Source organism: Mus pahari, chromosome 6, assembly GCF_900095145.1.
Source record: "Mus pahari chromosome 6, PAHARI_EIJ_v1.1, whole genome shotgun sequence".
Taxonomy (NCBI): domain Eukaryota; kingdom Metazoa; phylum Chordata; class Mammalia; order Rodentia; family Muridae; genus Mus; species Mus pahari.
Window position 1 is genome coordinate 90,312,626 of NC_034595.1, and position 22,788 is coordinate 90,335,413.

The 22,788-nt window shown below is 45.7% G+C and overlaps 1 protein-coding gene across 1 annotated transcript in view; it reads left to right on the plus strand.

Annotated features, from left to right (window-relative positions):
* Positions 1–2,850: 2,850 nt before the first annotated feature.
* The window catches only part of Ubr4 (ubiquitin protein ligase E3 component n-recognin 4), a 111,489-nt gene continuing 91,551 nt past the window's right edge, over positions 2,851–22,788 (plus strand). Inside the window, exons 1-14 of the mRNA XM_021201220.2 lie at positions 2,851–3,081; positions 10,650–10,747; positions 12,499–12,602; positions 13,636–13,765; positions 13,870–14,009; positions 14,651–14,753; positions 14,884–15,025; positions 15,167–15,291; positions 18,055–18,179; positions 18,876–18,935; positions 19,016–19,206; positions 21,384–21,483; positions 21,612–21,749; positions 22,150–22,267. Of these exons, the coding sequence (XP_021056879.1) occupies positions 2,906–3,081; positions 10,650–10,747; positions 12,499–12,602; positions 13,636–13,765; positions 13,870–14,009; positions 14,651–14,753; positions 14,884–15,025; positions 15,167–15,291; positions 18,055–18,179; positions 18,876–18,935; positions 19,016–19,206; positions 21,384–21,483; positions 21,612–21,749; positions 22,150–22,267 (1,750 nt within the window). The 5' untranslated portion in view covers positions 2,851–2,905. The remainder of the gene's footprint in view (positions 3,082–10,649; positions 10,748–12,498; positions 12,603–13,635; positions 13,766–13,869; positions 14,010–14,650; positions 14,754–14,883; positions 15,026–15,166; positions 15,292–18,054; positions 18,180–18,875; positions 18,936–19,015; positions 19,207–21,383; positions 21,484–21,611; positions 21,750–22,149; positions 22,268–22,788) is intronic.

Here is a 22,788-nt window from a genome sequence, read left to right on the forward strand (position 1 = left end):
ATTAAAGGCCACCACACCCGGCTCGAGAACTAATTTTAACCAAGCTGTCATTTCATGCCACCATTTATATGGCTGGCCACCATTTTTTTCAGCCTATCAAAGCTAAGCTCATAACAGTAATTTGGTTTTTCATCCATAACCTCTGCTTTTTCCCCTGAGCTATAGCAAGGCTAAAACCTTTAATCCTTTTCTTTCTGTTTTTGTTTTTGGAGACAGGTTTATCTGTGTAACTCTGGCTGTCCTGGAACTCTCTTTGTAGACCAGGCTGGTCTTAAACTCACAGAGATCTTCCTGCCTCTGCCTCCCAAGTGCTGGGATCTAAGGTGTGTGCCACCACCTGCCTTAGAGCTAAGGGCTTTTAAAACTAACAGATTGTCTGAGCCTTGGTGAGATCTTGAGGTGCAGTACATCATAATTCATTGTCCATATGGGCCTTCTAGCTATCCTGTAGCACAGCTGGAGGAAAGAGTCTTTATTAAAACCTTATTTATTCTTAATTTTTTTTTTTCGAGACAAGAGTTTTGCTCAGTTAGCCCAGGCTAGCCTCAAACTTGCAATCCTCCTGCCTTAGCCTCCCAGTGTTGGGATTGCTGGTGTTGGCCATCATGCTTGGTAGCAGGCAAGTTTTAAATCTCATTGGTATAATTTTCTGTGTGGCATTAGGGGTAGAATCCAAGGTCTCTCATGCCAGGCCAGTTCTCTGTACTGAGCTCTCCATAAGGTGAGCCACGAGGGCTGTTGTTTTTCTTAGTTTTAAAATCTTAATAATTTAAGTTTTTGAGGGGCTGCAAGGAGGATGCTGGGCCTCAAACCAAGGGCCTCGTGTGTGTTAGTGCACACTTCTACTACTGAGCCTCAACACATCTAATCTTTTTACTTATTTTATTGAGACAGGGTCTCACCATGTAACCCTGGCTGGGCTAGAACTAGCTATGTAGGCCAGGGTTGGGCTTGTGTGGTGTATGCACTACTGTCTGGGCTCCTTCGTGGTGTGTGTATGCACTCTTATTTGGGCTTCTGTGTGGTGTGTGTGCATTCCTGTCTGGGTTTCTGTGTGGGGTGTGTGTGCATTCCGGTTTGGGTGCCTGTGTTAGGTATGTGTGCTCCTGTCTGGGCTTCCATATGCTGCGCAGGAAGAATCCCAAGTTTGACCTTGCTTATGTACTTGGGGACTGATTGTTCTTTTGAGCAGGGAAGGCAAGGGTTGACCAAGCTCCTGGAATAAAGCTGATGATTGGTGGCTCTGGCCTCAGCTCTGTTTTGTGTCTTCAGAGTTCACGTCAAGGCTGCTTTTGCATCCAAATGGGAAAAAAAAAGAAAAGCCACACCTGGAGGCACACCCCTGTAATAGCAGCACGTGAGAGGTGGAGCAGGGAGGGTCAGAAGGTGAAGTGTGTAACTGAAGGTGAAGGTCATCTTCAGCTACACATTCAGCCTAGGCTGTAAGAGACAATGGTTAGGTTAAGAGTACCTGTTGCTTTTTCAGTTCAGTTTCCAGTACCCACATTGGTGCCTCACAAGCACCTGTGTCTTCACCTCCAGGAGATTTAGTATCCTCTCCTGGCCTCTGAGTGTGCACATATGCACACACATAATAACTTCTTTTAAAAAAATCAGGAAAAAAAATGGAGTTATTAGGGCAAAATACCAACATCTTCATCAGTAATAACCAGTTTCTTCTCCTGGGTTCGTGAGCATCTGACACTTCCAGTGACAGTCCCTGCCTGGACTGCTGGCTTTGTAAAGAGCAACCTGGGAGAAGGTGTTGGGGCCCATCACACTTTTCTGCTCTAGCTTTTGTTACAAGGTCATACATTACAGCCATAGCAGCTAGACCTGGGTGGTGAGAATGGAACTGAGTCATCTTGTGAGCTCCTCAATCTAAACTTACAACATAGGTGTTATCCCAAGAATCTCCACTACTAAATTATGTATTTGAAAAGGAAGATGTTTATTCCGAGTGTCTTGACACCCCAAAGCCAGAAATATTAGACTTGCTATTACTGCTGATGGCCGGACGTGGTGTAGCACATCTATGATCTCAGCACTTTGAGAGGCTGAAGCAAGAGGAAATAAGACCATCCCCTCACTTCCAGACATTACTATAAACACCCACACCTGTAATTCCACTGGAGGTGAAGATAGAGGGATTGCTGAAATCAACTGTCAATCCAAATAGGGGCCCCCGACTGCTGCGGTGGCTACTGACTAATGCCTACGCTCTGGGGACCGAGGGAGGAAGGGTCGCAGACAGTTTGGCCTATAGGGACCAACTTTCAAATAAACTTAACGTCCTCTCAAAGATTATTATCGAAGGAATTCTAAATATATAAAGAAGTGACTGCAAAACTAGGAATTCATGAAGAAAATCATTACAAAGCGAAGACGTGCGCAGAAAGCTTGCCAGGTTGTAAGCGCTAGAATGGCTGGCTGCTCATGCGGTACACTGGGCAGAGGAAGTGACTAACACTCAACAGGTTGTGGCCTCCTCTCCCCACTGACTGTCCTAGGATGGCGCCGTCCCACTGCTTTGCACATCTCTTCCGAATCCAAGTCACAAACTTACATTTCCAGGAGATTGGGGGACCATATTGCCACTTAACGCGGCCCGCGCACGCGCGGAAGTTATTGCTTCCCGCGAGCATGCGTAGTGCTGCTCGCCGCCGTGGCGCACGCGCAGAGGGCATTGCTCCCAGCCCTCCTCAGGCCTGCTCAATCGTGCGCAGGCGCACTACCCTGGCTTGAGCCCGCAGAAGTCAGAGGCCGTCCAGCTCTTTGCGTTTTTGTTGGGCGACCCGCGGCGCGCTGTCTGACGCGTACGAGTGCGTCACTTCCGCCCCCTCCCGGGAGGCGGCGCTGGGCCGGTGGCAAGCCCCCGGAGGGAGCCGCAGTAGTACGACGAAAGATGGCGACGAGCGGCGGCGAAGAGGCGGCGGCAGCAGCTCCAGCGCCCGGAGCCCCGGCGACCGGGCAGGACACGACCCCGGGCTGGGAGGTGGCGGTGCGGCCCCTCCTGTCCGCGTCCTACTCCGCCTTCGAGATGAAGGAGTTGCCGCAGCTGGTGGCCTCAGTCATCGAGAGGTACGGGGCGGCGGCGCCGGCGGGCGGGCGGGCTGGGGGGAGGGGAGGACGTGCCGGGTCGTGTGGCCACTCTGTCAGGCAGCTTCCCGTCGGGAATCCACCCCACGCATGCCTTCGGGACTCCTGGGCGCTGGGGACCAGAGCGCCTCTGGTTTCCACCCAGCTCTGGCGTGAGCCATCCCTGACTTGATTTACCCTCCCGAGCAAAACTTTTATGACTGCTCTTGGAGGGCGTGGCCGGACGCATTTGAGAACTGGCTATTGAGATGCAAGGTGCTGCTTGGCCAGTGTCCCCTGGCCCGCCGTCCCCTCCTACGCCCCCCCTCCACCACCATCTCGTTAAGGTCAGGGCTTGGATGAGTTTGCAATTTTCCCTGTCAGCAGAACTGGAGATTTACATTGGCGATCTACCACATAGTTTAATAACGGTCTTTCTTTGGTGCTATGCTCTCTGGGGGCACGTGCTGTTTCTGTGACTGAAGCCACTAGTTACCACGGAATACTTCGGTTTTACTTTGCACTGTAATTGCATATATCCGAGAACTGAGTTCTCTTTCTCAATAAAATGCTTTTCAGACTCTTTACGGGACTGTTCGTTGGCTTGCTGTTATGTATTCATACCTTTGTATGTAGATTGTTAGATTGCAAGAGTCGTATTTCTTCATGGGAATATGGCGATCTCTGTGTCTACCTTTTCCTGACTACAGGGCTCAGAGCAATCTTGGATGAGTTTAATAGTAGACTCATGCGTCTAAAGCCTGTTTTCTCACTTTCGTTTTCCTAGCCAAACCTAAACTCCCTGAAATTGCTAAGCGGGTCATTTTATCTTGTTGGTCAGCAGGATATGGCTAAAGGTTATTTGGAAAGTTATAAATCGCTGTGGTTAGGCATTATTATTTATCACAATAATTGTCATTGCCTGTGATGTTTTGGATGAATGCTCTTTAACAATTTATAATAAAACAGTGACTGGGTTTGATAACTTAAGATCTAACAAATTGATTTTCCTGCTTAGTTATGTTCAAGGTTGTTTTGAAAATGAAAACAAGTATCAGAAAGTTATTTTCAAATTATCTATCATCTTTATTTTACTGTCTTTTTTTCTCCTTTTTAAAAAAGTCCACGTGCATGTGTGTCTGTGTATTCGGATGCCTCAGGAGGCAGGAAGAAGGCTTCCGATCCCCTAGAGATGGAGTTAGGGGCATTGATGACCTGCCCGGCACTAGTGCTGGGATCTGAACTTGGGTTGGAAGAACAGGAAGTGCTCTTAACCACTGGGCCATCTATCTCTCTGCCCTATTCTAATTCAAGTGTGTGTGTGTGTGTGTGTGTGTGTGTGAGAGAGAGAGAGAGAGAGAGAGAGAGAGCGAGAGAGCGCGAGCTCGCGAGCGCTAGTGCGCTTGAGTGCACTCTGGAGATCTGAGGACAAGTTTTAGGAGTTGACTCTCTGCTTCTATCTTACTTAGTGTCCGGGAATTGAACTCCGGTTATCAGGTTTGGGTGCCAACCACTCACCCCATCTCCAGCCCGCGGCAGCCTCCTATTTCACTGTTTAAATGACTGCTAGTTTTCCCGAGTCATGCTTTCTGCTTGCAGTCCACAGTGTTCACTTCCTTGTAGGCCTTTTTCTTTTGGGTTATGGATACGAACTGAGGTTAGAGTGTTATTTGTTGATTATGTACATCCCATTTTCTTGGTCCTTGCATTTTAAACTTAGAGCAAATCCTAGCAACCTGGTGAATCCAAACACAGAACTAGATTTGAACTTTGCTAAGTGCTAGTGACCCTTCCACATTCTGAGTTACCTGAGAGAACCAGGAACTGTCTGTGTTTGTAGACAGGATTTTGGTCTTTATGGTTTTGGGAAAAGTGATGTGTGTATAGTACTGTGTTTTATTGGGAGTCAGGAGGTTTGAAGTTCACATTCTGGTTTCTATAGCTCAGTTAAGTTTAAAATCCTGTTTTGTGTCTTTGGAGAAATTTGATCATAGAAAAAAGAAAAGAATACCACTCTGGCTTACACATCTCTCACCATGTAAGACAGTTTGGTATTAAGTGTGTAGAACGTAGTCAGCAGCCTTTCTCTAAAGGGTCAGATAGTAACTGCAGGTCTGGGGACTGTATGGGCAGCCATGTGTTCGTGTGTTTAACTAATTACGTGCTTGAAATGTACACATTGTAGAAGATGCAGCCATTAAAAGGTATGAAAACCAGCCATTCATAGGCAACTAGCTGGGTTTCAACTCAGGGCCCTGGTGTGCTGACCCATCCCTTAGAGTTTCTCAAATGTTTTCTCTCCAGAGAAATACAGCAGGGGACTCAGAAATGTGGAAGCATTCATTACCTCGTGCCTCGGGCCACTCAGTAGAGTGTCAGGCTGGGGTGCACGTTGTTTCCAGCTGTTGTAAGTTTAGGGCTTATTGGGCTTCTGTTGTGTTTGTGGGATGGTCGTTGTGTCTTCTGCACTTGCCTTGTCTTTTCTCTGGTTACAGCTGACTTCCTTTTCTCTCTTGTCCCCTAGGAACCCTGTTTTTCTGTGTCACTGTTTGTTGTGTTGGCTTCATAATCACAGTCCCTGCTTGTTTCTGACAGTCTGCGCACACATTGAAGTCTCTCCTGGAACTTCTGGGTCTGACACTGCCCCTTGAGAGATTCTTCTCCATTTCCCCATTTTACCCCTTGTCTCAGTCATGCTTTGTAAATGGAATTGACCTTTAGAACAGAGTACATTGGAAATTCTTAGGGACTGATCCTTTTTTTTTTTTTTTTTTTCGAGACAGGGTTTCTCCGTGTAGCCCTGGCTGTCCTGGAACTCACTCTGTAGACCAGACTGACCTCGAACTCAGAAATCCGCCTGCCTCTGCCTCCCGAGTGCTGGGATTAAAGGCGTGTGCCACCACCCCCGGTTTAGGGACTGATCTTGACTGATGAAATTGCTTGATGTTAAGATCAAGTTGTGAAGCAAAGGGCAGTAGATTAGCATGGGTGAAGTGATGTGTACCCTCAAAAGGGCCATTAGATCTTTGAAAAAAAATGATACCTGAGTTTAGTTGAGTGTGGGTGACTTCTAACGTCTATAGCCTACAAGTCTTTTAGTACAGACTGAAAACCTTTTAAGTGTTATATAGCCCAGAGAATTCCTTTCAGGACTTTGCCAGACATGGTTGGGAACATAGCTGACATTTAGTCTACATAGATTTTAAAAACAACACCCTTAACCCCTTCCTAAGTGGCTCTGGCTTCTTTCATGATAAGCATCTTTAAAAAAATTCTCCCAGGTATTCTTTGAACCTTTAGGGCAGAGCTGCTGTCTGGGACAGGAGGCTGTTGGAATCCTCCAACAGGTAATGCAGATCCTTAGTAGAGGCCTTGAAGGGAGCCAGTGCTGCACTGACTGTTGTCTTCTGCCTTCACATACAACAGTGTCGTGCTGACATTGAGCCACAGAAGGGAGAACCCATCGCCAAAAGGGAGCCCTGGTGTCTTGGTATCACGCTCACTGCTGATTGGTCAACATGGGAGAAAAATAGAAAAATGGGACAGAAAAGTCACAATTCTTTGGTTAAGTGAATAGGTGTATGTGTATCTGCAGATGCATGTATGTACATGTGTACACTCACACATACAAGTAACATGAAAGATAACGTGATGGCTTTTGTATTTAGGAGTTGAAGTTAATAGGGGTTGTTGTCTTCTACAGCCTGACTTAGATGTGCAGTGTGTTCCCTAAGGGGGAAAAGTGAGGTGAGCCCATCTTTTGTTATGCCTCTCCTCAGACCCCCTTTTCTTTCTAAAGTGAGTGACATATCTCTAGACACCAGTTCATTTGTTCCTTCCTTCTTTTTTTTTTTTTAAAGTGATAATGATTGTTTCTTTAATGTCAAATTTCTTTTAAAAATTTTACATAAAAATGGAAAAAATATGTATTTTTTTTAAATGTATGAATGCTCTCCCTGCATGTATGCCTGCATGCCAGAAGAATGTATTAGATGGCTACGAGTCACTATGTGGTTGTGGGAATTGAACTCAGGACCTCTGGAAGAGCAGACAGTACTCTTAACTGCTGAGCCATCTCTCCAGCCCCCATCTCCCCTCTCTTCACTTAAACATCAGATTTGACTCTGACCTGGTGCCTTCTGTTCTTTCTCTTTCCACTTAGGATAGAAAATCTAATTGTCTTTGTCTAATGGTCTTTAATATGTGGTGGGGATATGGTTGCTAAGTTTGTTAGAAACACATGTTTCAGGAAAGGAGGTGACATGCCTGCTAGTCTCCTCATTTTTCTCCTGGTGATGTCTGTCTGTGTTTAGTGTCTTCATTCTTCTGCCTACTGAGCCTTCTGCCCTTTGTTCCTGTTCTCTGGCTTCCTGGGGGGAATGGGTGATATCATTATTTGGTGACTTTTCTTCGAAAGCAAGAAAAAAATATAAAAGTACTGTGTGTGTGTATGTATGATGTGTGTAGTGCATGTTGCATTTGTGTTCTGGCACATATGTGGCTTTCTTTCTTTCTTTCTTTCTTTCTTTCTTTCTTTCTTTCTTTCTTTCTTTCTTTCTTCTTGTATGTGGGCTCCTGGGCTCACACTCAGGTTGCCAGGCTTTTTCAGGCCAGAGCCCTTCATCATTGAGCTGTCTTGCTAACCTACCATAAACAAATTGTAATTGGAGGTGAATTCAGTGCCATTTTCCCTCTACTAATAACCATCTTTCTGCTCCACCAAGGTGCTTTTTTTTTTTTTTTTTTTTTTTTAAATTTTATTTAAATATATGAGTACATTGTCATGTCTTCAGATACACCAGAAGAGGGCATCAGATTCCATTACATTATGGTTATGAGCCATCATGTGGTTGCTGGGATTTGAACTTGGGACCTTCAGAAGTGCAGTCAGTGCTCTTAACCACTGAACCATCTCTCCAGCCCCTTCAAGATGCATTCTTGTTACCTTAATGTAGTAAGGCTGCTCCATCTTGGTGAGGAGGAGGTGGGGAGAAGACTATTTCTGATATATATATATATTTTTTTTCCTGATATTTCATAGTGGGATCTGTGAGGCCCCAGCGTAAGACACAAACACAAACACACAGGTAGCTACGCTGGAAATATAACTCAGTTAATAGAGTAGTTTCCTAACATCCATATAGCCCACTCTCCAGCAGCACCCTAACCAGACATGTTATATGCCTAGTGGCATATACTTGGCACATTCCTGTAATTCCAGGACATGGGAGGTGGAGGCCAGAGGATTAGAAGTTCAAGGTCATTCATTTTCACTATGTTGAGTTTCCACTCAGCCTGCAATATATTAGATCAGAAGTTTTCAACATGTGGGCCAAGATCCACTTGGGGTCAAATGACCCTTTCACGGGGGTCCCTTAAAACTGTTAAAAAACCACAGATTTTACATTATAGTTTATAACAGCAGAAGTTAAAGTAGCAATGAAATAATTTTATGGTTGGGGGTCACCACAACATGAGGAACTGTATTAAAGGGTCGCAGCATTACGAAGGTTGAGAGCCTCTGCATTAGACTGTCTCAAACCATCAATAAAGAGGCTGGGAGAAACAGCTGCCCATCAACTCTCTCGCCAAGTCTCTGACTGATCCAGGCAACTAAAGAAGTTTGGTTTTTTCTGAGTGCGCATGTGTATTTATTTGTTAACTTATTATCAGAATGGGAATGAAAGTGCAGAATAAGCTTGTCCTTAAGATTGGTGAATTTGAAAAGAGCGGAGGTAACCCTGATTTGATCTTTCGAAATAAAACAGTGAAGGGCAGTGACTCAGCAGATTGCTTGGAATTATGGAAAACAGGAAGAAAGAAAGCAGACAGGGAATGTCAAGTGTGTGCTGTGAAGGGAAGGGTGTAGTGGGGAGCCTTAGAGAGGGGTGAGTCCTCAGGCCAGGCGGAAGGAGGGAGAGCTGCTTGCAGTGGAAGGCTTCTCTTTCCCTTGTCTTACCTGTCATAACAAATAGAAGAGCGTGCCCTGGTGGGCAGGGAGGACGGGTCGTCCTAGGTGCTCCAGGAAGACAGTGTTTAATAAGGCCTAAGCTTTGATACACACTCATTTCATCCTTGCTGACTCTCCAGACAGCAAAGCACTTGCAGTGCCAGACTCCTGAGTGTGGTTTGACGGAACTCATCCCTCATATTGACACTTTGCAAACACAGACATGGCGTTTTGGCTCTTGTATTCATTTGGCAAGAAGATAAGCCTGCTGGTGAATGGATCAGCTCTGTTTACATTTCTCTTGCTGGGTGGATACTTCTTGCAGGGGATTAGTTCACTGAGGAAACTATTTAACCATCTCTCCGCTCTTTGCATCTAATAAGATACATTTTGTCTTTTCTTTGCTATTTGTTCCTGGGTTGAGCCTTAGCTTCTGATTTGATCACGTGACTTAAATGTATCCAGTCTTTAGGGAATGTTGGCCTCCAGATTTTCCCAGAAGAGGGCATTTCCTCCGTTAAAGACAGGGCTGAGGGTTGAAGAGTTCCCATTCTCTTGCCATCTAGTGTGAGCCTCCTTGAAGGGGTGGGGCTGTTGCTCAGGTAGGGAGTGTTGATGTGTGTGTCTGTGTGTGTTTTACCGTGAGCCATTCATTCTCTCCGAGCCTTTGTGTCTGTGTAGTGTGTAGTCTTCAGAATGGATTGCTTTCATCTGCTTCTGCTACCAGTAGTATGAGTACACAAATCAGTAACGGAGCAAATTGGCGATGTGTTTTGGCCCATGGGTGTGCGTGTGTGTGCGTGCTCATTTTTTTTTTAAAAGATTTATTTATTTATTATATGTAAGTACACTGTAGCTGCCTTCAGACACTCCAGAAGAGGGCGCCAGATCTCGTTATGGATGGTTATGAGCCACCATGTGGTTGCTGGGATTTGAACTCAGGACCTTTGGAAGAGCAGACGGGTGCTCTTACCTGCTGAGCCATCTCACCAGCCCGTGCGTGCTCATTTTAATGCTGCAGTAAGTGTTGTGCTGCTGAGCCATCCCCTCAGCCACACTCTCGTTTGCATTTCCTCACTTGTGTTTGATCTGTAGAGTGCTGGGGATGGAACCCAGAGCCTCAGCCATGCTACACAAGCACTCTGCTAGTGAGCCACGTCTCCAGCTCCCTTCTAATTATATTCCTGACATAGGGTTTCAGGACGTAGACCTGACTGCTCTAGAACTTGATGTGTAGACCAGGATAACTTCTTGCTTCTGTCCTGATGCTGGGATTAAAGATGGGTACCACTGTGCTGAGCTCCAACCCTTTTTTAAGAACTTACAAATGAGTTTGAAAATGATTTTTCTTAATTAGTCTCTGCTTCTTACTTAACCTGATTCCTATAACAGGATATTTCATTTTAACTCTCTTAAGCTTTTTGTTGTTTGTTTTTGGGTGCTGGGGTTGAAGGTCCTGTGTCCCCATGCCATCCCAGCCCCCATGTTGAATATAGAGATGAATAGCCGCTTCCATTACTTTCCTACCAAGTAGGGTGCTGAAAGGTGGAGTAAGGCAACTTGGACGAAGCATGGTGGGCACAGTGGGCACTGACTGTGGGGGACATTGTCTTTCCTACAGTGAGTCAGAAATCCTGCACCATGAGAAGCAGTACGAGCCATTCTACTCGTCCTTTGTCGCACTGTCCACGCACTACATCACCACGGTCTGCAGCCTCAGTGAGTACACCTGCTCTGGTCCCCGGGTGGGAGTGGGCAGGCTGGGGCTAGGGATCTCTCCTCAAACAATTTGTTATGGAAATTTTGTTTCGGCCAGTGGTATGTGGCTCTCAGGTCAGTGGTGTGTGTCGCGCGGGGTGTGTGTGTGTGTGTGTGTGTGTGGGGGGGTGTCTGTGTGTCTGTCCCCATCTTTTCCTGCCCTAGGAGGTAGTGTAGAGCCTTCCTCACTTGGGCCAGCCACAGAGACTTGAAAAGCTGCTGGCTTTGTCACCTGCCTCATAGCTGTGGTGTTATTTTTCTATTAACCAAAAGTGCTTTTTTTTTTTTTTAATATTTTCTTGCCATTTCTATTTTAATTTATATGATTCCATGCTTGCTTGCTCTTTTTTTTTTTAGAAATTGATTTTCATTTTTAGTTGTGTGTGTGTATGTGTGTGTGTGTGTGTGTGTGTGTGTCAGTCAGTATGTGCACATGAGTGCAGTTGTTCTTGAAGGTCAGAAGAGAGAATTGGATCCCCTGAAGCTAGAGTTACAGGGGGTCGTGAGCTGCCTGGTGTGACTGCTGGGAATCAATAAGTTGTGTCCTCTGCAAGAGCAGTGCACACTGCTAACTGCTAAGCCATCTCTCCAGCCTCTTTTTGTATATAACATTTTTTATTCTTTGAAAACCTCACACATATATTTAGAGAGTACACACACACACACACACACACACACACACACAAAAACACACACACACCCTTCAGCCCGTTGCCTCTGCATCCCCTCAACACACCCCTCCCGATGTCATGTTCTGTTTCAGTTGGATGCTCACCGAGTCAGTCAGTGCTGCCTGGATGCAGACAGGGGTGCGTCCTTCACACCAAAGGAAAATGACCCTCCCTCACCACCTATAAGTTATTAGTAATTCTTGAGCTATGATTGAGGCTTTATGAGCCCTGCATGCATGCCTGCATTCCTTCATTCATTCATTTATTCACTGACTGAAACTTTTGGCCCAGGCTGGTTTAGAGCTCACTAAGTAATCCAAGCTGACCTGGAACTTTCCTGGTGTCAAAGCATCCGTACCTGTGACAGATTGAGTCATTGAGATTGATGCTGGAGGTAGTGAGTAGATCAGAGCTCAGGATCCTTAGGGAGTTTGAGGCCAGCCTGAAGGGCTCTGTTTCAAAAACAAAAGGAGAAGGGCTAGAGAGGGCTTGGTGCTTAGGAGCACTTTCTGCTCTCAGAGGACCCGGGTTTGTTTCCCAGCATCACATTTGTTGTCTCACCACCATTCCTAACTTCAGTTCTAGGGGATTTAGAACCTTCTTCTGACCTCTGGCACTAGGCATTTACATGGTACTATGTGTGAGTGTGTGTGTGTGTGTGTGTGTGTGTGTGTGTGTGTACGTACGTATGTATGTACATATACATGTATGTATGTATATATGTATGTACAGGCAAAACACTCAGAAACACAAAATGAATAACCTAAAATATGGTGGGAGAGAATGGTAATCTCATAGAGTAGCCTAAGGATTGGATGAGCCGATGCATTTGAAGCTCAGGAAGTGTAGTGTGTTTCCTGTTAAAGTTATGTTAATTTCTAGTAAACACTAGATCAGTGGATGTATGAGCATTTGGCTCTTGTCATCCAGTGGGTGATAGCTGCTGACAATACTGAACCTGCTGTGCTAAGTGGTTGCTCTGTTGCCTTGTTGAGTGTGAGGCTGAACTGTTGGCCTTAAGTGGCTGTTCTTGCTTCCCAGTTCCCCGGAACCAGCTTCAGTCGGTGGCAGCTGCCTGTAAAGTTCTCATTGAGTTTTCCCTCCTGCGTCTGGAGAACCCGGACGAGGCATGTGCTGTATCCCAGGTGAGAGCAGAGTCTCTGTTTCTGGCCCTTATTATTTTTTTGTTTGTTTGTTTGTTTGTTTTTTTCGAGACAGGGTTTCTCTGTATAGCCCTGGCTGTCCTGGAACTCACTTTGTAAACCAGGCTGTCCTTGAACTCAGAAATCCGCCTGCCTCTGCCTCCCAAGTGCTGGGATTAAAGGCGTGCGCCACCGGCTCTGGCCCTTGTTTTAAAAACAGTTGGAAGTATGGGATGGATGGATGGTATCAGGGAGAAATGGATAAACCTTTTCTGAGGCTGGCAGATAGTAATTATTTGTTGTGGGCCATACCACGTCTGTTGCAGCTTGCCAGCAAAGGTCTTTATATTGCAAACCTGGGGGTTGGGGGAAGCAGGGGGGGAAGTGAGTGAGTGCATACTATTAAACTTCATTTACATGAACCAGAATTGGGTATAGTTTGCCAGCTATAGACAGGCTAGAGTCTTTCCCAAGAATTGAGAGTATGTAGGAAGCAGAGAGAAGGATGTGTGATTGACCGGGTGGCAGGCTTGAAGGAAAGAGACCTGGTTTTATCACTCTCTGCCTATGGCTGGTTGTTGCCATGCAGGAATGGAGGTGGCAAGCTACTGTGTTATGTATTATTGAGACTCATGAGGTATCCATTTGTTTTAAGGCTTTGTGTTTATAAAAGGTAACCACAGCTTCAAAAGCAGAAAAAAGCAGAAAAAACCTGATAGACTCTGAGAATAAGACTGAGTTGCAAATGGGTTAGGTCTTGATGACCATCAGTTTGGGATCTTTGCTTTGGTGCTTTTCACTGAAATTTTATTCTCTTTACCTCCACCCTCCGTTCTGGAGGTCTCAGGGATTGAACCCTGGGCCAGGTGTATGCTAGCCAGTTGCTCCAGCCCTGCTCCACACTCCCCCCAGCTTTTTCCATGGTAGTTACTTGTAGGAACCCAAATCTGACCCGTACTAGTTAGGATCCCCAAAGTGCAGAATTTCCTAAAAGACATACGTGACTCTGGTTTGTTTGTTTTTTTTTGTTTTTCAGAAACACTTGATTCTGCTGATAAAAGGCCTGTGCACTGGCTGTAGCCGACTCGACAGAACAGAGATTATCACCTTTACAGCAATGATGAAGTCCGCCAAGCTTCCGCAGACAGTGAAGACGCTTTCAGATGGTGTGTGCCCAGCACACCTGCTTCCGTGGTCACCTCGAGGCCCACTGTTGCCTTCGGGGGTCCTCTCCTCATCCTCCCCCCTTTTCTGTTTCTGAATTTTATAGTGGAAGATCAGAAAGAGCTGGCCTCACCAGTAAGTCCCGAGCTAAGGCAGAAGGAGGTACAGATGAACTTTTTGAACCAGCTGACCTCAGTTTTTAACCCTAGAACCGTACCATCTCCTCCCATCAGTCCACAGGCTTTGGTGAGTTCTTTTGCCCAAATATCCTCATCTTCATGTGTTAAGATGATAGAACTGGGAGAAGATTGTGTTTTATGTTTTATTTAAAAGATATAGCATACCATTTTGGTCAGGGGCAGACAATATATATGATGGTGAATCTATAAAACGTTATTTTTTAGTGACCTATGAACATCTTGGTTTGTGTGAGTTTACTCAGATACTTATACAATGACAGATTCATTCAATGAGGCATTTCTTAGAATATATTCCCAGTTAAATGACATTTCTGTGCATGGCTTTGGTGGAAAAAAAAAATTGTAGAAAACAAATCATACAAAGTGAAGCAGATGTGCACCCATCTTCCTTTGCATGGTCTGCACCATGGCGTGCGTGCTGGTCGTTCTTCTGTGTTTTCTCAGGGCAGGTGCACAGGAGTGTGTGCTGCTCTCCTCACAAGGCGCCACTCTGTGTTTGATAGGAAATAGACAGTTTCTGAGCCATGTCTTGCTCTACTTTTCTTGTCATTTTGTCCAGACAAAATCAGTAGAGAGTTTCCTGTTTGTAGCTGAATGTCTGCGCATATCCAAGGAGCTGCCTTCTTGTACCTAGTGGGTGCTCAGCAGCAGTCAAGTGGTCATGATAGTACCTGTGTTCCTCTTCAGGTGGAAGGAGAAAATGATGAACAGCCATCTCCAGATCAAGCCTCTGCTGTCAAGACCAAGAATGTGTTCATAGCTCAGAACGTGGCTAGCCTTCAAGAGCTTGGTAAGAGCCTGTCTGCTGTTAGAAAGCGTGTCTATCTTCTTAGAAAGTGTCTTGCCTGTGCTTCTCTGTGTAGAGGAGTTCCAGGCTTCTGATGTGTCCTGTTAAAGAGTGTGCCTCTTTGTCAATCCAGGAGGTTCCGAGAAGCTACTCCGAGTATGCCTGAACCTGCCCTATTTCCTGCGCTACATCAATCGGTTTCAGGATGCTGTGGTGGCCAATTCCTTCTTCATCATGCCTGCAACAGTAGCTGATGCCACCGCTGTTCGAAATGGGTAAGGAGCTCTTTGACCTCAAACTTATATTCTAATCAGAAGGGATGTAACTGGCTAGTCTTACCCATGCTGGTTTTCTTATGAGGCCACAGAAGGGCGTGTTCCTAGAGGCCCTTGCTGATGTCCTCTGTTGTGTTCCAGTTTTCACTCACTGGTGATTGATGTAACTATGGCCTTGGATACCCTTTCCCTGCCTGTTCTGGAACCCCTCAATCCTTCTCGTCTGCAAGATGTGACAGTGCTCAGCCTCAGCTGTCTGTATGCAGGTGAGAAGTTAGCATGCCTGTTTTACTGCTTTTTCAGGCCAACATGGAATTTGATTCGAGGAAGCTGTGAGACTCCTGAGAATTCTGTTCTCCTTCCTTGGCTCTCTTACTTCAGAGACCATCTAATATGGGGGCCAAGGAAAGTCATTACAGAATCTAAATGATCTACCGTTTAACTACTGGCCTTGCCTCTGTGTGTGTGTGTGTGTGTGTGTGTGTGTGTGTGAACATTTGTATACAGGTGTGTGCACACGTGTACATGGGCTTGCATGGATGCGTGTGTATGTACATTTGTGTATCTGTGCACATATGTGTGGGTGCATGTGGAGACCAGAGGTCAACTTTGGGTGTGTTTCTTTGGAGCTGTCTGTGTTTTTTTTTTCTGTTTTGAGACATTCTCTTACTGTCTAGAAGCTCACCTATTAGGCTGGCCAGCAAGCCCCAGGGATCATCTATGCGTCAGTGTCCTCAGTTCTGAGGTTACAAACATGCCCCACTTACGATTGACTTTCTTAAATGGGTTCTAGAACTGGAACTCAGGGCATTTTTACACCGCAAGCACTTGGCTGACAGCTGTTTTGCCAAAACTTGTCCTGTGTGCTTGTTTGATTTCATAGTGTTTGAAATTACTGTATACTATATGAAAACCCACGGCTGTTCGTATGTCGAGATGAGCAATGTTTGTATGTCGTCCCTGCCCAGTAGGAGTGATGGAGGATATAGAGCCAATTAGAATAACATAAGACAGTGCAAGAGGGGCGCTGAAGATGCGGAGACTGTTTTGGGTGCAGATCAAGGAGAGGTTGAGTCTTGCTGTGAGATTAGATTTGATGATAGCTTCATGGGCAGGTGGTGTCTCAAGAGTCATGAAGAGTGTTATTCATGTTTCCATAAAGTCCCTTTCCTACTGTTAATCAGGTTGTGATGGAAGTGGTGCCTGACAGCTGGTGTGTGAGTGTATGTGTATATGTGTGCACGTGCATGTGTATTTGCCTTTATGAGCATTGTAGAAGCCAATCAGTGTTAGGTATTTTCCTTTATTGCTATCTACCTTTCTAAAAAAAGATTTATGTGTCTGATTATTTTGCCTGCATATATATGTGTGTGTATGTATATCTATATCTATATACATATATCTATAATATATGTGTGTATATCTATATCTATATGTGTGTATATTTTTATGTTATATATATTATATATTACACGTTATGTAATATATATTATAGATATGTATACATATGCATCGTGTGCATGCCTGGTGCCACATATCTCCTGGTACTGGAGTCACATGCAATTATGAGTGACATGTGAGTGCTGGGAATTGAACCTGGGTCTTCTGTAGGAGCATCTGATGTGCCCAACCTCTGAGCTCTTTCTCTAGTACCCCACCTTTTTTTAAAATTAGATTTCTTTCTTTAGTGTACATTTGTATGTATTTCTCCCAAGTGCTAAAGACAATGGTGTGCTTTTCCACACTGGCCTTAGAGGTTCTTTTAAAGGAGTTTGAAATGAGTGGGTACCACATGGCTTCCATGTGTGCCACTTTCTGTTTATGATTCCCTACTGAGAATTGATCCATTCTTTACCACTAATGGAGTTTTATTGACACATAGGAACTAGTCTGTAGGGGTGTGAGTGTGTGTGTGTGTGTGTGTGTTTGGGTGTGTCTCTGTGTGTGCACATGGATGTACTTACCTGAGATTACATGTATAGAGGCTTGAGGTTATAATCAAGTGTTCCTTCCTCTGTCTTCTTGCTTATTTTTGAGACAGGCTCTCCCAGTGAACTCACTGCTCCTTGTTTTGCATAAGCTAGCTGACTTGTGAGCTCCCAGGGCCTGCCTGACCCTCTTTTTTCCCTGTTCTGGGCTGGTAGACCTGTGCCGTGTGTGTGCCAGGCTTTCCAAGGATGTTGGGGATCTATATTCAGGTCCTCATGCTTGCATAGGCCATGTTCTCCACACTGAGAATCTACCCACTCTCCACAGGACTGTGGTGTGGCTCTGGGTTTTCACAGGTGTATGACGTCATGTGTTTACTGTTGCCATAGCAAACAGAATAGTCCCTGGCCTAGCTCCCTTCTGCTGCCGCTTTTATCTCATTCCCCACCCTTTACAACCTCCACACTACTGCCCAGGGTATTCTGTCTTCAGCGTGCCGGATGTAACCTTTTCACACTGGCTTCTGCTAGCAATGGCCATTTAAGGTTCTTCTGTGGCTTTTCTATCTTTGTGTCTCATTCAGGGGTGTGTGTGTGTGTGTGTGTGTGTGTGTGTGTGTGTGTGTGTGTGTGATGTTGGAGATGGCCTCACTTAGGCCAGGCCTGTGTGCTATACTCCTGTGTTTGTATTTTTGATTTTTTATTTAGAGAAGTGGTAGTCCAGTTGCCCATGCTGGCCAGGCATGACTCCAGCTTGTGAGACTCTTGCCTCAGACTCTTGAATATTGCGGATGTAAATGTGCCATGTCTAGCTTTGTCTGTCATCCTGAAGGACAGCTTGCTTGCTTCCGTTTGTTAGCAGTTATAACTAGCTCTTCATCAAATGATCATGCACAGTTAGTTTCCTGTATGCTGTATGCTCCTTTCGGGGGAGTAGCTGGAGAGTAGCTGCTGGATTATATGGCAGCACTGTGTTCACATGTGCCCTTTGAAGGTCTTGGAGGAATCAAATTACAAAATTGTTTGTGGCTCAGGTGTTCCCATCTTTCTGTCTTGGGTTTGAGGCATTCTCAAGATTGGACTCTGCCTGCACTTTTCCAGGTGTGAGCGTAGCCACCTGTATGGCCATCCTTCATGTGGGTAGTGCCCAGCAAGTGCGGACAGGGTCCACGAGCTCCAAAGAAGATGACTACGAAAGTGATGCAGCCACGATTGTTCAGAAATGTGTAAGTCAAGTGTCATGAGTCTCCACACCCCTTCCCTGGACAGTGCTTCTAAGAGGGATTCAGCCAAGGTATTTGGCATATTTGTTTCCATACATGCTCCCCCTTCCTGTGTGGAGAACACAGTAAGTTTGTGGCAGCTGTAAGCCATGGAGGATTGACATTTACTCTGTAAACCATTGAGGGCTTATCAGATGCTGGTGTACTTTTAGGTAGGACATAGCAAATAACATTTTGCAGTAAGTTCATAGAAAGAATTAGTTGTCATGAAAAGCCGGTTGATGCAGAGCTGGGTGTATGAGAACTCTTTTTTTTTTTTTTTTTTTAAAGATTTATTTATTTATTATATGTAAGTACACTGTAGCTGTCTTCAGACACTCCAGAAGAGGGAGTTGGATCTCGTTAAGGATGGTTGTGAGCCACCATGTGGTTGTTGGGATTTGAACTCTGCACCTTTGGAAGAGCAGTCGGGTGCTCTTACCCGCTGAGCCATCTCACCAGCCCGTATGAGACCTCTTAAGAAGGTGTCATGTGCTGAGGGAGATACAGGCAATGCCTCATGAGGTCAGAAACTGGTGGCAGTAGATCACCAAGTGACCTGCAGACAGTCACACGTCTTCCAATAGAGCTAGCTCAGGTTTAGATTTGTGATGAAGACTTGACCTGCTCTGACTGTATGTGTGTTTGTTCCCTGGGCAGCTTGAGATCTATGACATGATTGGACAGGCTATCAGCAGCTCCCGCCGCGCAGGTGGTGAGGTAAGAGGCATCCGAGGTGCAGGTACCTTCTGTCTGGGTGGATTTCCCTCCTGATGTCTGGTTTTGTCTTTTCTCAACAGCACTTCCAGAACTTCCAGCTGTTGGGTGCCTGGTGCCTGCTCAATAGCCTCTTCCTCATACTGAACCTCAGTCCCACAGCCCTGGCTGACAAGGGGAAAGAGAAGGACCCATTGGCTGCCCTTCGAGTCAGAGACATCCTTTCTCGTACAAAGGAGGGAGTGGGCTCTCCCAAACTGGGGCCTGGCAAAGGGTATGTGTCTGCCCGGAAGCTCCGTTTCTGAATGCTGGGCTGTGTTTCCTGTTTCACAGGGGTGATGAGCTGCTCACCCCACGTCAGCACTTGGTTATTGGCTGCTGTAGACTGTTGAGGGGCCTATGCATACTGAGCACACTGTCTTGAGCATTAAAGCCAGCTGGCGTCTTTGTGTCAGAGGTCTCCTCTTCTAGCCGTGTGAATTTAATAGCAAAAATAGTAATAGAAAATGGTTTCCTCACTCCATTTTCTTGCCCCAGCATCTGGATAGGTCATAGTTGGTTTTAATCCCATTTCCTCATCTGTGACAAGGAGAAAGAATGTCTGGTGTGTATTTAGAGTCTTCAGCAAGTTCAGATCAAAAGATAAAGTGTGCTTATTAGGAAGTGGGTACCAGTGAATGTAATGTGTTGCTCAAGCATTTCTTTAATCAAGGCATCGCTAGAGCCGTATTTATTATTTTAAGTCATTTTATGTACTAGGCTGTATTTTATTTGCTTAGTTTTAATTATTTTAAGATTTATCAGCCAGTTTCGTCTCAGCACTCAGAAGGCAGAAGCAGCTGGATTTCTGAGTTTAAGGTCAGCCTGGTCTACAAAGTGAGTTCCAGGACAGCCAGGGCTACACAGAGAAACCCTGTCTTGAAACAAAACAAAACAAAAAAATATTTATCTTATGTGTGAGTGTTTTGCCTGCATACATAGATGTGTACCATGCGCATGCCTAGTAACCACGGAAGTCAGCAGAGTGCATCAGATCCCCTGGAGTTGGACTTAGGGATGGTTGGGGACCAAAGCTCGATCTTCTGCAAAAGCAACAAGTGTTTTTAACTGCTGAGCTGTCTCTCTTTATTTATATGGGTGTTTCGTGTATGCGTGCGTGCGTGTGTGTGTGTGTGTGTGTGTGTGTGTGTGTGTGTGTGTGTGTATGCATACCATATGCATTCCTGGAGGCCAGAAGAGGGCTTCAGATGCCCTGTATCTTAATTGCTAAGCCACCTTTCAGTTCTGCCCCTCTTCCTCTCCTTGTTTTGTTTTGTCCTGTTTTGTTGAGATATGGTTTCTAATTGTCTAGCTAGCCTTGCATTTGCTATGTAGCTGATGGCCTTCAGCTCCTGGTCCTTCTGCCTACCTCCCAAGTACCAGGTTTTTCAGGAATCTGCCATCACCCCCATTTTGGCTTTTATTTGCTAAGGGAAGAAGTAGCAGCCAGCAAGTCTATTATGGGTTGTCATAATTATTGTGAAGAAAAGAGGCCAGAGCAAGAGGCTGCTAGGAGCCGTGTTGTGTTTGGATAGGGATAGTTCAGGATGAAGTGGAGGTAGAAGTATTTAGCATCAGTGGGACTGCCATCAGACCTGTTCCATGGGGAGCCAGAAAACTAGCTCAGCTAGGTGTGTTGTGCGCTCGTGTGGCCCTACGCCCGGTTTTGAGAACCCAGGTACGAGTGTAAATCTAGCACTGGAGAGGTAGAAACTTTCCTGAGGAACAACATCCAGGCATCTTTTACCTTTATGCTTATTTCCTGGTGTGAGTGAGAGAGAGAGAGAGAGAGAGAGAGAGAGAGAGAGAGAGAGAGTGTGTGTGTGTTTGAGAGAGAGAGAGAGTGTGTGTGTGTGAGAGAGAGAGTGTGTGTGAGAGTGTGTGTGTGTGTGTGTGTGTGTGTGTGTGTGTGTTTAGGAGTGGTGTGTGCATGTGCAGTGGTACATCGTGGAGGTCAGAATACAGCTTGGTTCCTGGGGATAGAACTCAAGATTTTTATTAGGCTTGGCATGGCAGCAAGCACCTTCACCTTCTAAAGCCATCTTGCCAACCCTCAAAAAAATACTTCTTTTAAAGTTTAATCATCATTTTTTGATCAACAGTTTTGAAGTGATATGAAATAGTATGAAATAGTTTCATTTGGAAGGAGTTCTTGCTATGAAGCCTGTTGATCCTATGAAAGTTCATACATAGGCTTTGGGGTTAGTAAGCTGTAGTGCTAGGGTGGTGCGTATGTGTGTGTAGTAGGAGTAGGAGGAGGAGGAGGAGTAGTAGGAGGAGTAGGAGTATCAGAGGGGAGTTGGCAGATCTGTAAAGGGGTCTAGGATGCCAGATTGGCAGGATAATGGCCATTCCTGAGGTTGTGATTCCTTGCTAATGTTTTTTAAGTCTGTGCTTCTGTTATTTGTATAGGCATCAGGGATTTGGGGTACTCTCGGTGATACTGGCAAACCATGCCATCAAGCTGCTGGCGTCTCTCTTTCAAGACCTGCAGGTGGAGGCACTCCACAAGGTGCGGAGGCTCTGGAGTCCTTCGGTTGGTGGGTGGGGCGACTGATTTGGGATGCTAACTAGAGCTTCATTAAGGTTGTTTCTTGTCAGAGTAGGATGGCTGATATGCTTTTATTTTGTTATCCTCAGGGCTGGGAGACAGATGGCCCCCCTGCAGTCCTGAGTATTATGGCCCAGAGCACCTCCACACAAAGAATTCAGCGGCTGATTGACTCTGTCCCGCTGACAAACCTGCTCTTGACTTTACTTTCAACTTCATACAGAAAGGTGGGTGGGAGTCAAGCCATTCATGAATTGGAGTAAAGCAGACATAGGCCATGATGTTTAAGAACGCAGACTGTGGTGGTTTTGAAATGGAATCTCCCTAGACTCCTCCTCTTCTCTTTCTGTCTCCCTTTCTTAAGGTCTCCATTGCCTAAGCTGGGCTAGCATTCCTGCATGCAGCTGGTCCTCCTGCTTTAGCCTCTTTGGATTATAGGCACATGATGTCACTGTACCGATCTTGACAGAGTAGTTTGTGGTGCTTTGGAAGTGGTCATTGATTACCAGTTTTAGCTGTCCGCTGACCCTGGTAGTCCATTGTGACACATCTGAAGCAGAAGCATGGTGGACACTCCAGCTCCCGGCTCTGTCTGGGCTCATTGCTCTGCCGCTTGTGTTTCCCTAGGCGTGTGTCCTGCAGCGGCAGAGGAAGGGCTCCATGAGCAGTGATGCCAGTGCCTCCACCGACTCCAACACATACTATGAGGATGACTTCAGTAGCACAGAGGAGGACAGCAGCCAAGGTAGCCAGAGATAGCCCTCTGTTCCTTGTGCTTCTCTGCCCTCGCTTTTATGTGTTCTCAAAATGGTGTGCTGTTTAAGAGCAGCTTGAGGGGGTCAGAGAGCAGTGGGAAAGTGCTTGCCTAGACTGCATGAAGCCTAGGCTAGATCCCCTCCACCCCATAAACCAGGTGTGGTAACACACTCCTGTAGTCCCAGCACTATGGAGGCAGAAAGAGAGGCAGATGCTCAAGGTCATTATTGATGAACTTTACTGAATTGGAGGCCAGCCTGGGCTAGAGAGTAAGTTGAGTGTTGAAGGTGAAATGCTAATGACTGCTTTCTGTCAATCCCATGTAGTTTTTCATTTCTTTTCTGCCAGAACCAAAATGTTCATGTTTGTTCCTTTGTTGCCTATGCTGGGACCTCTGTCCTCCCTGCACAGGTCAAAAGGCCACGTGGCAGGGATTTGGTTTAACCATGGGCTTGTAGCTGAGGAGCACATAGGGAGGAGCTGAAGATGTGTAGAGGGTAGTCTCTGGGT